Source organism: Toxotes jaculatrix, chromosome 2 (genome assembly GCF_017976425.1).
Source record: "Toxotes jaculatrix isolate fToxJac2 chromosome 2, fToxJac2.pri, whole genome shotgun sequence".
Classification (NCBI taxonomy): Eukaryota; Metazoa; Chordata; class Actinopteri; family Toxotidae; genus Toxotes; species Toxotes jaculatrix.
This window is the reverse complement of record NC_054395.1, coordinates 6,100,017-6,112,376: the sequence shown is the minus strand read 5'-3', so window position 1 is coordinate 6,112,376 and position 12,360 is coordinate 6,100,017. Positions and strand designations below refer to the sequence as shown.

The window sequence follows — 12,360 nt, the reverse complement described above, 5'->3', positions numbered from 1 at the left end:
TAGTGCCACTAAAGAGGACCCTGGTACTTGCTTCAAACATGGAAACAGATTAATTAATTAAAATAAAATAAAAAACATATTTTATAATATATAAAAATAAGAAAACATCTTATATAATTTTAAAAAAAATACAATACTTACAATACAATCCATGCTTGTCTGAATGTCTCTTCTAGGCAGGCACCTCAGGGGATGAAACACTCCAGCCTTAAACCTAACAACAGTTATGGTAAGATTTTAATTAATTAATTTATTTATTGTAACATATCCACCATACAGCACACTACTATGTACATATTGTATATCCTTTCCTGCAGTTTGTTCCCTGAGTACAAAGAAAGAATTGTTTGCTGACTTCTTTTACCTCACAGAACTTGTTGAAACTGTTTTATCACCACAGTGATGCCCAAGCTCTCAAGTGTCCTGTACCACTGGAAGTGATAGCAGTCCTAGCCCCACTTGGCCCACATCGATTGGATGGTCACAAACAACTGGGAGAGCATCACTGGTCAGTTCAGGAACAGTGGATGGACAATGAATGCTTTCAGCAGTATTTTCAACTTGATGGTCTTAGTGTGGTGTGATGAAGTAAACCACTCCTTTAACTGACCTCTTGTGTCCAATGGGATGGTTGCTGACGCCTACTGATGTGTGGAAATTAACGAGTGATGACAAACTGGAACCATTTTCTCATATTTTCAATTTTAGCAATACCTCTGCCATCATGCGGTTCAGAGGACTGCCTCTGTTCTTCCTCTTTTGCAAAAATACTTGAGACACTTCTTAATAAATAGTTTAAATCATTTTCATCTAAGCATGCTGTAACATCATTTCAGTCTGGCTCCAGGCCTAAGCAAAGCACTATTTATTCTTTGGGTGTTGACAATGCTAGCTGCCTGTAGTTTCAGAATTATCTTCTGGACAGGTCACAGTGTGTCAAGATATGTAACATCCAGTCCTCTTTCCTCTCCAGTACATTACTTTTCTCCCCCATGTTCTGTCCTTGGACCAATCTTATTTACTATTTATATAAACAATATAAACTCTGTGCCTTAAAGAAAGGCACATGCACACACGCTCCAGCAGCCTCCTTGTCATGTAGATTTTATCAAAATGTTTATTGTCCTACTGTGTAACTGCTGATAGTGATGTGTGTAACTGCACACATTTGGAGTGCAGTTGTGTACTTGATTTATTGAATTTAAATTGTGTTCACCTGTGTCTTTTGTTGCACTTCCTCCTCTGTCAGACCAGGAACAACCAAACTTGAGCTGGAGCGGTCCATTTGGTTAAATATGGGGGGTTCATGGGGGAAGAGACCAATAGCTGTAGAGTGGGAGGGGGGTTTTGTCTCTTTTTCGGGGAATGAACTGTATAAGCTTTGTTTAAAAAGTGTTTTTAAAGTAAGTTTAAGTGAGTTTCTGTTTGATAATATGTTATTTGATATTGTTGTTCTTGTAAATGTTTTGGAAGAGATCACTGATATTGATCTCTTAAGTAGGTGCAGTCCACTGCTACAAAAGTGAGGAGGCTGTGGTGGTTCAAGAGCCAGAGAGAGCGAGGGAAGACCAAAGCTCCAGATTACAGCTTTAGTTCAGAGCTCCTTCCTTGGGCCCAAACTCCCGGGGCACAACCAGAAGTGCAGTTTAGAGTTGATTCTGCTGCGTAGTACTTTCTTTACTTTTGAGAAGTGAGTTGTTTTTTTTTTTTTTTTTTCTGGTTAGTCAGATATTCACCATTTACTGTAAAATGTTTGAACAGGACAGGATTTTTTCAATGTTATTTTGATGCACGGTAACATTGCCTACAATACCAAAAAATTGGCCTGCCTGCTCTGTCAGTGAGGATGGATCAGCATTTATTCTTATTTTTCTGTTTAATTTGCCTCTTTGTTAATTCCTACACATTTACTTTTTAACATTCTTACTTTTTCCTTGTTTTAACTGATTTATCCATGTATTCTTCTTTTATTCCTATATCAATGAATGAATGAATGGTGCTTCTGTGCAGAGAGGGCAGTGCAGTGGCAGGCCCTGATGCTGTGAGATAGAACTGTACAGTTCTTCAGAGACACCCATGCACACACAAAACACCTGTAAAGCACTTTGAGCTGCACTGTAAGAAAAGTGCAATAGGAATATATTGTTATTCTTATTAATAGAATTGTGAATTGCAGTTCATTCACTGCAGCCTGTAATAAAAAAAATGGCCCAGAATTTGAGATGTGTGACTATATTGTCAACATATGCTTTCTCCTCCTGCTACTTGTGTCTGGCACTAATCACCTGCTATACAAACTCAGTGAATTCAGGAGAAATTCTCTTGACCAATGGATGTTCAACCCCTGTGGTGCTATCAGGTTTGGACCAATTGCTGCGCTGAAGAGTGGAGCTGAACCAGCAGCTGACAGTTACAACTATGACTGATGAGTAGCTGTGTGGCTTTCCCATGACCTTAACAAAGTTCGAACTACAGGATTCAGATATGTGTCACGGTGTGTGTAGCCTGTCACATTTACTGTAACTCCATTTACAGGGAAAGTGAAATTAAAAAATACCATCATGATGAAAAATCTTCAAAATTACTAGTGAATTTAGAATATCATGTTGTTCTTCATCAGCCCATTTCTCCATATGAAGTGCATTATGGTGACGTGACTGTAGTGTGAATGCCTTTGTGCCTGTTCAGGTATAGTATATTTACTTTGCTTCCCTGAATTAAGCTTAAGTATCCATCCAATCTGATAAGTAGCATGAAGATCCCTCAGATTTGTAAAGGGTTGTGTAGGACTCTATACCCCTCCTCCTGGCCAGCAGAAGAGCTGGCAGCAACAGAGACTGCAGTGCTTTGGGAACTGGGCGAACATGGGGAATAATCAGCCAACATCAGTGGAACATATATGTAAAACATAAAGCCTCACAGAGCTGCAATCTTAGCTGTGGACTCTTAGCCTTGTTCAAGTCTCTCTTAAAACAATAGCCTATGTGTGCATTTTGCTTGCTGTAACCAATCCTACTGTCAATAGAGGCCATTAAGAGATTCATTCCTAACATGCGTCCAAATTCACAGTTTTACTTCTTTTACTTCATTTAGCCCAACTTTACCGTTTTCATACAAAGTTCCCTCTTTGTGTTACTGTCCCTCCACTGCAGCTCAGCATGGAAACTGTCTGTGCCAACACAAGGATCAACTTTTACAGACTTTTGTAGACTCTTATTCTTTAGGAACTTTGAAGTATATACTTTTGATTTTGTCTCCGTCCACTTCTCCTCCTGACATGGACGGGTGTTAGGAAGGAATCTCTTAATGGTCAGTATAAACAGGAGGGATGACTACAGCAAGGAAAACAGTTTCACTGTACATCTGGGATCTGACTGTTGATCTGACTTGAAAAAATGTTAACCTGTCCTATTAACTTAAGTATTTAAGTTAGTGATGTCAAAATCTAACCCAGGTTTGACTGTTACATCATGTTCACAGCTTTGTTTCTGTAAAACGTCTAGAAAATACAGAATTATCAGGCTCACATATCTGAGATTTCTTAGGGAAACTCCTCCAATCAGCAGTTGCAACCTTTCACCACTAGAGTGTGACATTACACTTTTATATTGCTCTTCTAGGACAGACAATTTTCAGGAGTTGTGTCCTGTGGAATAAAAATGTTCTTTTTTTCCAAGTTTATCCCAGTGAGCTGTATATTTACTGGAAGTATTGTGTTAAAGAAAGGTCAGGAACTTCATCATGCTGTAAAAATCTTAAATGAAACCTAAGCTCAAGTTGACATCACCAGAGGAACAGGGTGTGGCTTTTCTGGGAAATAGAAAGTGATTGTTTGAAGAGCTAAGTCGGTCATTTTAGCAGAGCAAGGAAGAAGAAAAGGAGCCATGGCGTCTGTTTCTTACACAGAAGATCTGACTTGTTCTATCTGTTTGGCAATCTTCACTGATCCTGTAATGCTCCTGTGTGGCCACTCTTTCTGCAGAGAATGTATTACAGATGCTCTGAGCACACAGCCCCAGTGTCCACACTGTCGGTTAGCTGTCCCAAAAGAAGGGAATTATCTACCAACCAATCACATTTTGAAAAATCTTGCTGAAAAAGAGGCCGCGAAGCTGAGGAGTGAGCCTGGAAATAACAAAGAAGTAAGTTTGGGCCATTTTTATTCCATTTTGTAAACATTCATGAGTATGTGGTAAAGCCAGTATTATTAGAAAGAAATATTAGAAGAAATTCTATCTGTAGTTGATCATATTTCATCATCAATGAAATATCTCAAGGTTTTGGCCTGTTGGCAGGTTAAAACAAGAGTTTTGAAGATGTCACTTTGAGTTCTGTGAAAAAACAAGGGGCTTTTTTTATCACTAGTTTGTTACATTTTATACACTAAATAATTAACTGAGAATTAATTTCTCCCCTCCTGTGTTGTAAAGTTCTATTTCTGATTGGTTTATTGGTTTCAAAGGTTGCACACTGGTTGTGCCTTGAACACGAGGCAGTGTCTGAAGATGGGAGGAATTTGATGTATAGTCCCAAAATCATCTAATCTCCGCAATACAGCCTACAGTATGGACAGGCAGGCTTACGGCTGCAGACATACCATGTGCCAAGTTACGTTGAAGAAGTCTCAGAACGATGTGCCGTTGCATTCAGCACCAATGAGTTATCCTCAGGGCAGCATTGTGCCTTGAACACGAGGGAAAAGCTGAAGCTGTTACCTCTGGCCTCTACTAAACTTTTTTTTGTATGAGAGATCTCCACTGTCTCCAGCAGAAAGAGTTGCCTTTTATTCCATAATTACACACTAAGAAAAAAATTGAGGGAAAGTGCAGATGAACAGACAGAGATGTGAAACTGGAAGTTTTATGTCATAAATGATTTGATGTAATTCAGTGCAATTCTCAGGTTTATCAGTGTAAAGAGTTTGAAACTACTACATCTCTCCACTGCTGTAGGTATTAATAGATACATTTATTGTCTTGCAGGTGGTTGAGTTGTGCCTTGAACACGAGGAAAAGCTGAAGCTGTTCTGTGTCACAGATCAGCAGTTAGCTTGTATCATATGCCGAGATGGGGAGAAGCACGAAGGACACAAGTTTAAACCCATCAAAGAAGCAGCTGCGAGTCTGAGGAAGGAGTTGGAGGCAGGTATGGAGAGCCTTTGTGGTGATACACTTGCTGTAGAGAGTCAAGCCAACGTACAGAGGGAAGAAATAAAGAAAACCAAAGAGAAGTCAAAGCAGCTGAAGACCCAGATCTGCAGACAGTTTGAGGAAATGCACCAGTTTCTGAGAGAGAGAGAAGATGAGATCAAGAAAGACCTGAAGCACAAAGAGGAGGACGCTGTCAACAAAATGACAGAGACATTAAATGCTATGGAAACTGCTTTGTCTGAGAGGAGAGAGCTGGAGGGAAAGTTGACATCAGTTCTGGACATGAACGACTCTGAGATGTTTTTAAAGTGCTGGACTGAGAATAACAGCGAGATGACTCCTGAACAGTTATTCAGATCCAGAGCAGATGAGCTCCAAGTGGTGTGTGCTTCTTTCTCTCTGGGGCCTTATGAAAGTCACCTACAGTTCTTTATCTGGAAGGAGATGCTTCAGGTGATCCAGCCCCGAGCAGAACAGCTGTCACTCAAAAGTGACAGCGGAAACATAACAGTGTCTGAAGATGGGAGGAATTTGATGTATAGTCCCAAAATCATCCAATCTCCGCAATACAGCCTACAGTATCGACAGGCAGGCTTTCGGCAGACATGGGAGACATGCCATGTGCCAAGTTACATTGAAGAAGTCTCAGAACGGTGTGCTGTTGCATTCAGCACCAATGAGTTCTCCTCAGGGCAGCATTACTGGGAAATAGATGCTGGAAAAAGGAACTATTGGAAAGTAGGGGTGAAAAATTATCACCTGAGCTATAATCAAAAAAAATATGAAACATCTAGTAAAAAAAAGCTAACATTCACAGGCAGACCTCAAAAGATTGGGATTTACCTTGACTGCCAATCAAAGGAGCTGTCTTTCTATGATGCAGACAACATGATACATATTCACACTGAATGCCATATTTCACTGCCAACGACAGCACATTTTGAATACAAATTTAGTAAGGCAGCAGATCATTATCCCCTAAGAGTGTGCTGGTTCTGAAGTCTGTGGGGCGACAGCAAATCCGTGGGCTGTGGCAAAACTGGTGGTGCCTCGGTTCTTAGGTCTCGAAGTTTTTGCCCTTTTTTAAAATATTTGTTCCATTATCATCATGGTCCCCAAGAAACTGTCCATCACAGAACTCAGGACTACAGGACATCTCAGGCCCTGCCCAGGGACATATGCAAGGATCCTGTTAGTGAATTTTAGCTCGGCATCAAACACCACTGCATACTGTCAACTGTGAAATCCTTCAGGATTTCGGGATCCTCAATCTCCCAGGACCTGACATAGGTATCCACCATTAACCTAAAACTCATTATGTGCAGTACCTATCATCTATCACTGTGTAGTATGTCCACTGAGAGCTAGTAGACACCAAAATCAAATTCCTTGAACCCACAAACATACTTGGCCTGTAAAGTTGATTCAGAGAACAGAGATGTTCAGTACTGTTTATTTTCTTACTACATGGGATTTTGTTTCTTCATTTTTGCTTCTTTTGTTTACATTTTATTTACCTTTGTACAGTACATACGTGGTATTTTATGTTACCATATTCCTCTGCATATTGTGTAATGAAAGCTGTCGTATGCTCTATGTTAGTATGGCTGTGTACAATAGTAGAGCCAAAGCAAGTGTAAAATAACCATAGTAAAAAAAAAAGTATAAGCAACAGCAAAAACAGTGATGGGAGGATAATACATAACCTATACTGTATGATCTGTACAGGATTTGTGGAAAGAAATCACAACTTTTGTGTTGCTGAAATCTCCCTCTAGTCACAGCCATGTTTTGCTTATTGTTGCTTCACTTGGAGGTTTGTGCTTCATTGTGCAGAATGATGTGCAGTGTGTGCTGTGTTTGATAATAAAAGGTTGAAGAGGGAAAGTTTCTCTGTGCTCACCTTAAATCTGTCTTTAAAGTGTGAATGATCCAGCAGAATTTTATGTTTTATTTTGTACACCTGCAATAACTATGCAAAAAAAAAAAAAAAAAAAGGCAAAATGAATAAATAGTAAATAAAGAAATACATGAACAACGCCTATTGAGGTACACTGTAGCATCTCTGATTCATTTTCTGGGTCCTGTACTGTAAAGTGGCACATGAAAAAAAAGCCATTTGTTGTGGTTGATGGTTTATAAATAAATAATTAAAAATCTACTTAAAAAACAATAGCGAGATATTTTGTAATGCCAACCACCTGAAGACCTGTCGTCCCTTTCCAAGCGTGTAGGAGGAGCTATAGTGGCCTTCAGCTAATGGAAAATAACATGAAAGGCCCTCTCTAGAGTCAGAGTTTGGTCTGACCATTCTGGGCCACTGTAGAAACATGTGGGTGCAACACGGCGGGCTCCATGAAAAGGGCCCCCTCTCTATGTAGATATGAAAACACAACAATTCCAAGTTTCAGGTGATTGCACACTAATGAAAACTTAATCATGAATATTATACTTTGTTCCATTTCTGCCAACAGAGCTCCCTAAATCCTACACACTGGTCCTTTAAGTCCCTGTGTTATGGATGCAAAACATCTATGCATGGAAAAAACTGTTTATTTTGTTCTGCATAACTGACATTACTTTAAGACAATACAACTGTTAAATGTACTGCAATGTTTCTGATTCATTTCATATGAAAAATAACATGTAAGATCAATCCATGCAATCTCTGTTTATGGAAAAGAAGAAGAAGAGAAACAAACATACAAACAGTGAATGAAAAAGTGACCTCGGTATAGAGAAACGTCGGTTACTTTTCATCCAACCGACAGTTTCAACATCTCACCACTAGAGTGTGACATTACACTCATCTATGTTCCCCTGACTGAGTCTCAATGGTCCTAGAAAATTAAAGTTAAGTGATTAGTAAGAGTATTTCCCCCCCTTTTCTCCTTCAACTTCATCTGTGAATTTGTTGGGTGTACTTCTCTGTTACTCTGGGTATTTATCTTGCCAGTAAGACCTGTGTGTACAGTGAATCATACAGGGGGTGTGGCTTTTCCAGGAAAGTGAAAGTGATGGTGGAAGAAAAAAAAAAATGCCAAGTCACTCAGGCTGAAAAACAGGAAAACATCAGACATGGCGTCTGCTTTGTACTCCGAAGATTTGACTTGTTCTGTTTGTCTGACCATCTTCACTGATCCTGTGACTCTTCTCTGTGGACACTCTTTCTGCAGACAATGCATCACAGATGTTCTGAGCACACAGAAGCAGTGTCCACAGTGTCAGACACATGTTCCAAGAGAGGGGACATGTCTTCCAACCAGCCACATCTTGAAAAGCCTCGCTGAAAAGGCTAAAGAAGCAGAGCAGAAGAAGACAGAGCACGGACGGGAGAAAGCAGAGGTATGTTGGTGGTATTCACAGGGCAATTTATGTTCCAAAATGATGACAGATAATAATAATCTAACATTTGTGGATGAGGACCAGCAGCTTTTAGGCTAAAAGAAAATTAAAAGAAACATCTGCAAATTCAGTGTAATCCAATTACTACCACAGTCGTAACTCAGCAAGAGGAAACGCTGCACAGTCAGAAAGAAGCTGTACAACAGTCCTGCAGTGACAACCTCCTCCATCTGGGCTGTAATGTTCAGGTGTCAGTGAAACTGTGTGATAGAGGTATTGCTCATTTTGAAGGCTGCAGTGTAATGGAACACTATTGCATTAAACAAAGAGGTGAGTCTGTTGTTTAGCCATCCCTCACTGATTTGAAAGGGGTGGACAAAATAATAGGAACACCTGTTGAAATGCAGCTCAGCAGCATCACAGACCACATTCTCTAAAACGATCACACAGCTGAATCAGTGAGTTTCAACAACAACTGATCATAACAACCTTCATGAAGGAGGATTTACTGCAGGACTGTTGTATCACACTGCATTTGTTTTAGCGAGGTGGTTCTAATAAACTTCTGAGTGTATATAGCAAGTAGGCCTACATCTCTGATATGTGCAATTTTTTTTTTTAGGTTTTTGTTCAGAATATCTTTTATAGGTAAACTATCTCACTCCCAAATTCACAAGAATGTGGTATAAATATTCTAAATTATTCAATCAGTCAATAAATTGAAACATTTAAATTCAAAATAAAAGCACAGCGATGTTTTTGGTTCCCTTTGGCCTCTACTAAACCTTTTTTTTGTATGAGAGATCTCCACTGTCTCCAGCAGAAAGAGTTGCCTTTTATTCCATAATTACACACTAAGAAAAAAATCGAGGGAAAGTGTAGATGAACAGACAGAGATGAAACTGGAAGTTTTATGTCATAAATGATTTGATGTAATTCAGTGCAATTCTCAGGTTTATCAGTGTAAAGAGTTTGAAACTACTACATCTCTCCACTGCTGTAGGTATTAATAGATACATTTATTGTCTTGCAGGTGGTTGAGTTGTGCCTTGAACACGAGGAAAAGCTGAAGCTGTTCTGCGTCACAGATCAGCAGTTAGCTTGTATCATATGTAGAGATGGGGAGAAGCACGAAGGACACAAGTTTAAACCCATCAAAGAAGCAGCTGCGAGTCTGAAGAAGGAGTTGGAGGCAGGTATGGAGAGCCTTTGTGGTGATACACTTGCTCTAGAGAGTCAAGCCAACGCACAGAGGGAAGAAATAAAGAAAACCAAAGAGAAGTCAAAGCAGCTGATGGCCCAGATCTGCAGACAGTTTGAGGAAATGCATCAGTTTCTGAGAAAGAGAGAAGATGAAATCAAGAAAGACCTGAAGCACAAAGAGGAGGACGCTGTCAACAAAATGACAGAGACATTAAATGCTATGGAAACTGCTTTGTCTGAGAGGAGAGAGCTGGAGGGAAAGTTGACATCAGTTCTGGACATGAACGACTCTGAGATGTTTTTAAAGTGCTGGACTGAGAATAACAGCGAGATGAGTCCTGAACAGTTATTCAGATCCAGAGCAGATGAGCTCCAAGTGGTGAATACTTCTCTCTCTCTGGGGCCTTATGAAAGTCACCTACAGTTCTTTATCTGGAAGGAGATGCTTCAGGTGATCCAGCCCCGAGAAGAACAGCTGTCACTCAGAAGAAACAACACAGGTATAACGGTGTCTGATGATGGACGAAGTTTGTTTTGTACTCCCAACAGCAGAAACTCTCAGGCCACTGCTTCTCTTTTTGGGTCCTCTGGAAGCTTTGGTCAAAAAAATACCTTTACTTTTGGCACAGGACTGTACACTACCTACACAAACCCTGCATTCAGTGTCAGTGAGTTCTCTTCAGGGCAGCATTACTGGGAGATAGATGTTGGTCACAGAGATTATTGGGAACTAGGGATAAATGATTATTTCCTGAAATATGATGGCCAGAAATATTCTACCTGTATTCCAGATATAACCACAGAGCTATCATATGAAAACAGACCTCGGAAGATTGGGATTTACCTGAACTGCTCATCCAAGAGGATCTCCTTCTATGATGCAGACAACATGGCACGTATTCGCACTATGTGCTGTGAGCTGATGTCCATTCCACTGTCAGCATATTTTAACATTAGATACAGAGAACCAGACCCTAATCCTATGACAATGTGCTGGTACTGAAATGTGAAATGACGGGCCACCAGGAAATCCTCTGACTGATAAATAAAAGACATGTCAAGACATGACAAGTCATGATAAACATCCCATGTGTCAGGTTTAAGTGCTGCATTTGGTAATACTTTATTTTATAAGCCGCATATTTTCCATCCTATTTTCTGGAAACTTTCCTCGTAAGTTCCTAAAAAAAACTGGTGCAAATTATAAGAATAACAGAGAAAGAGTTACTAAATACCTGCTCGTAGTGTTAAAGTTTTTAAGAAAAAAAACTAGGGAAGAAAACAAAACTAGGGAATGTCAATATCCATCAGAGTTTGTGAGAAAAAACCCCACAAAAACTCTTTCTCTTCATGACTTTGAGCTGCCTTAGATCTGCTTGGTAATCTGTAAATATTCATTTAATTGACAGTCATACTGCATATTGGTTGAAGTACATGTTTAACTACAGTTCTCAGCTGAATTGGACATTTTTTAGTTTAAATTCAACAACTCAGCAGTTATACAGACACATTTCTACCTAAAGTTACCGTATATTTTCAGAATTTTAAGGAGCAAAAAATATCCAAAAATCTGACAAATTAAAAACAAGAAGAAGCGATAATTACCAAAACAAAAACAGCATGGAGGAATGTGAGGGAGCAGAAAAACTAAGCTCAGAAAATCAACTTGGAACCAAAATCCCCTAGAAAAGGGAACTAAAAGATTAGGCAAATTACAACAATTTATTTAAAGACTGACAATGACATTTTAAAGACAATGTTCGTACAAGGAAACAGGGGGATTCTGGTCTTTGTGTGACTGATATTTGCGTTGTATTTAACTAATCAAATACAGCGTGTCCACTTGTTTTTTAAATGAGTCGTGAAGATGACAAGGATCCCAAACTTTGTTTTTAAGGCTCATATACAACCAGAAATGTTGGACCCTTGTACTAATATCCACCCTGGAGTCATTCTTTGTTTGATGAGTGAGACAATGCACAAGTTGTGGTTGCTGTGGCTTTTGTATGTGGTCAGTCAGCAACAGCCAATCCTGTAAACCTCACTACTAAAGTGTCTTAACCTTTTATTCACTGCTTCATTACTTTTATTGCCTGCCTTTCTAATATTTCACATATAACAGTGCTTATGTACATTGGGCACAGGCCTTGTAATTATGGTATATGATGTATTCTGTATTGCATGAAGTTGAATATGATTTGAATGATGTGCTCTGACTATGCTGTGTGATTCTAAATGTTGGTTATGGCTTCATCATTTACAATTCTTTGACTTTTACAGTGTTGAGATATTCCATGTGTCTGTGTCACCACATGAGGGTGGTGTTCTCCAGAGTTCCTTATGTGACAGCAGACCTGGGCTGTATGAGGCTGGTGTTCAGCAGTCAGTGTTTGGCTTGATTTCAGTGTGGAGAAAATTTGGCTAATAAAAGTTTACTGACTCTATCATAGTCTCAAAGTGACTGAATTTGTCCTCCTGCACAGACTGAATGGTGATACTGAGAAACATCACATCCAAACTAAAGCTCTTTAAGCCGATATACTCAATAGTTCTCACTGAAGGAGCTGGTTTTCCAATATATAGCTTTTTAGAATTAGGATGCTTTAAACAACAGTTTTCTTATGAACAGTTCTTATGTTGTCAGTGATTCCTATTTAGACTT

The 12,360-nt window shown here is 39.4% G+C and overlaps 1 protein-coding gene across 1 annotated transcript; it reads left to right on the top strand.

Annotated features, from left to right (window-relative positions):
* The first annotated feature begins 3,824 nt into the window (after window positions 1–3,824).
* LOC121191124 (nuclear factor 7, ovary-like) lies at window positions 3,825–11,535 on the top strand. Its single transcript, XM_041052212.1, has 4 exons — window positions 3,825–4,142; window positions 4,983–6,143; window positions 8,178–8,495; window positions 9,529–11,535. Exons 1-4 carry the CDS (start codon window positions 3,885–3,887, stop codon window positions 10,699–10,701), a joined length of 2,910 nt encoding a protein of 969 aa, XP_040908146.1. The 5' UTR covers window positions 3,825–3,884; the 3' UTR covers window positions 10,702–11,535.
* The last annotated feature ends 825 nt before the right edge of the window (window positions 11,536–12,360 follow it).

Bases quoted from the DNA above. Each gene is read 5' to 3' on its own strand.
- LOC121191124 (XM_041052212.1), top strand. From the start codon at position 3,885: ATGGCGTCTGTTTCTTACACAGAAGATCTGACTTGTTCTATCTGTTTG. The intron at 4,143-4,982 runs GTAAGTTTGGGC...ATTGTCTTGCAG, and splicing joins AGCCTGGAAATAACAAAGAA to GTGGTTGAGTTGTGCCTTGA. The intron at 8,496-9,528 runs GTATGTTGGTGG...ATTGTCTTGCAG, and splicing joins ACGGACGGGAGAAAGCAGAG to GTGGTTGAGTTGTGCCTTGA.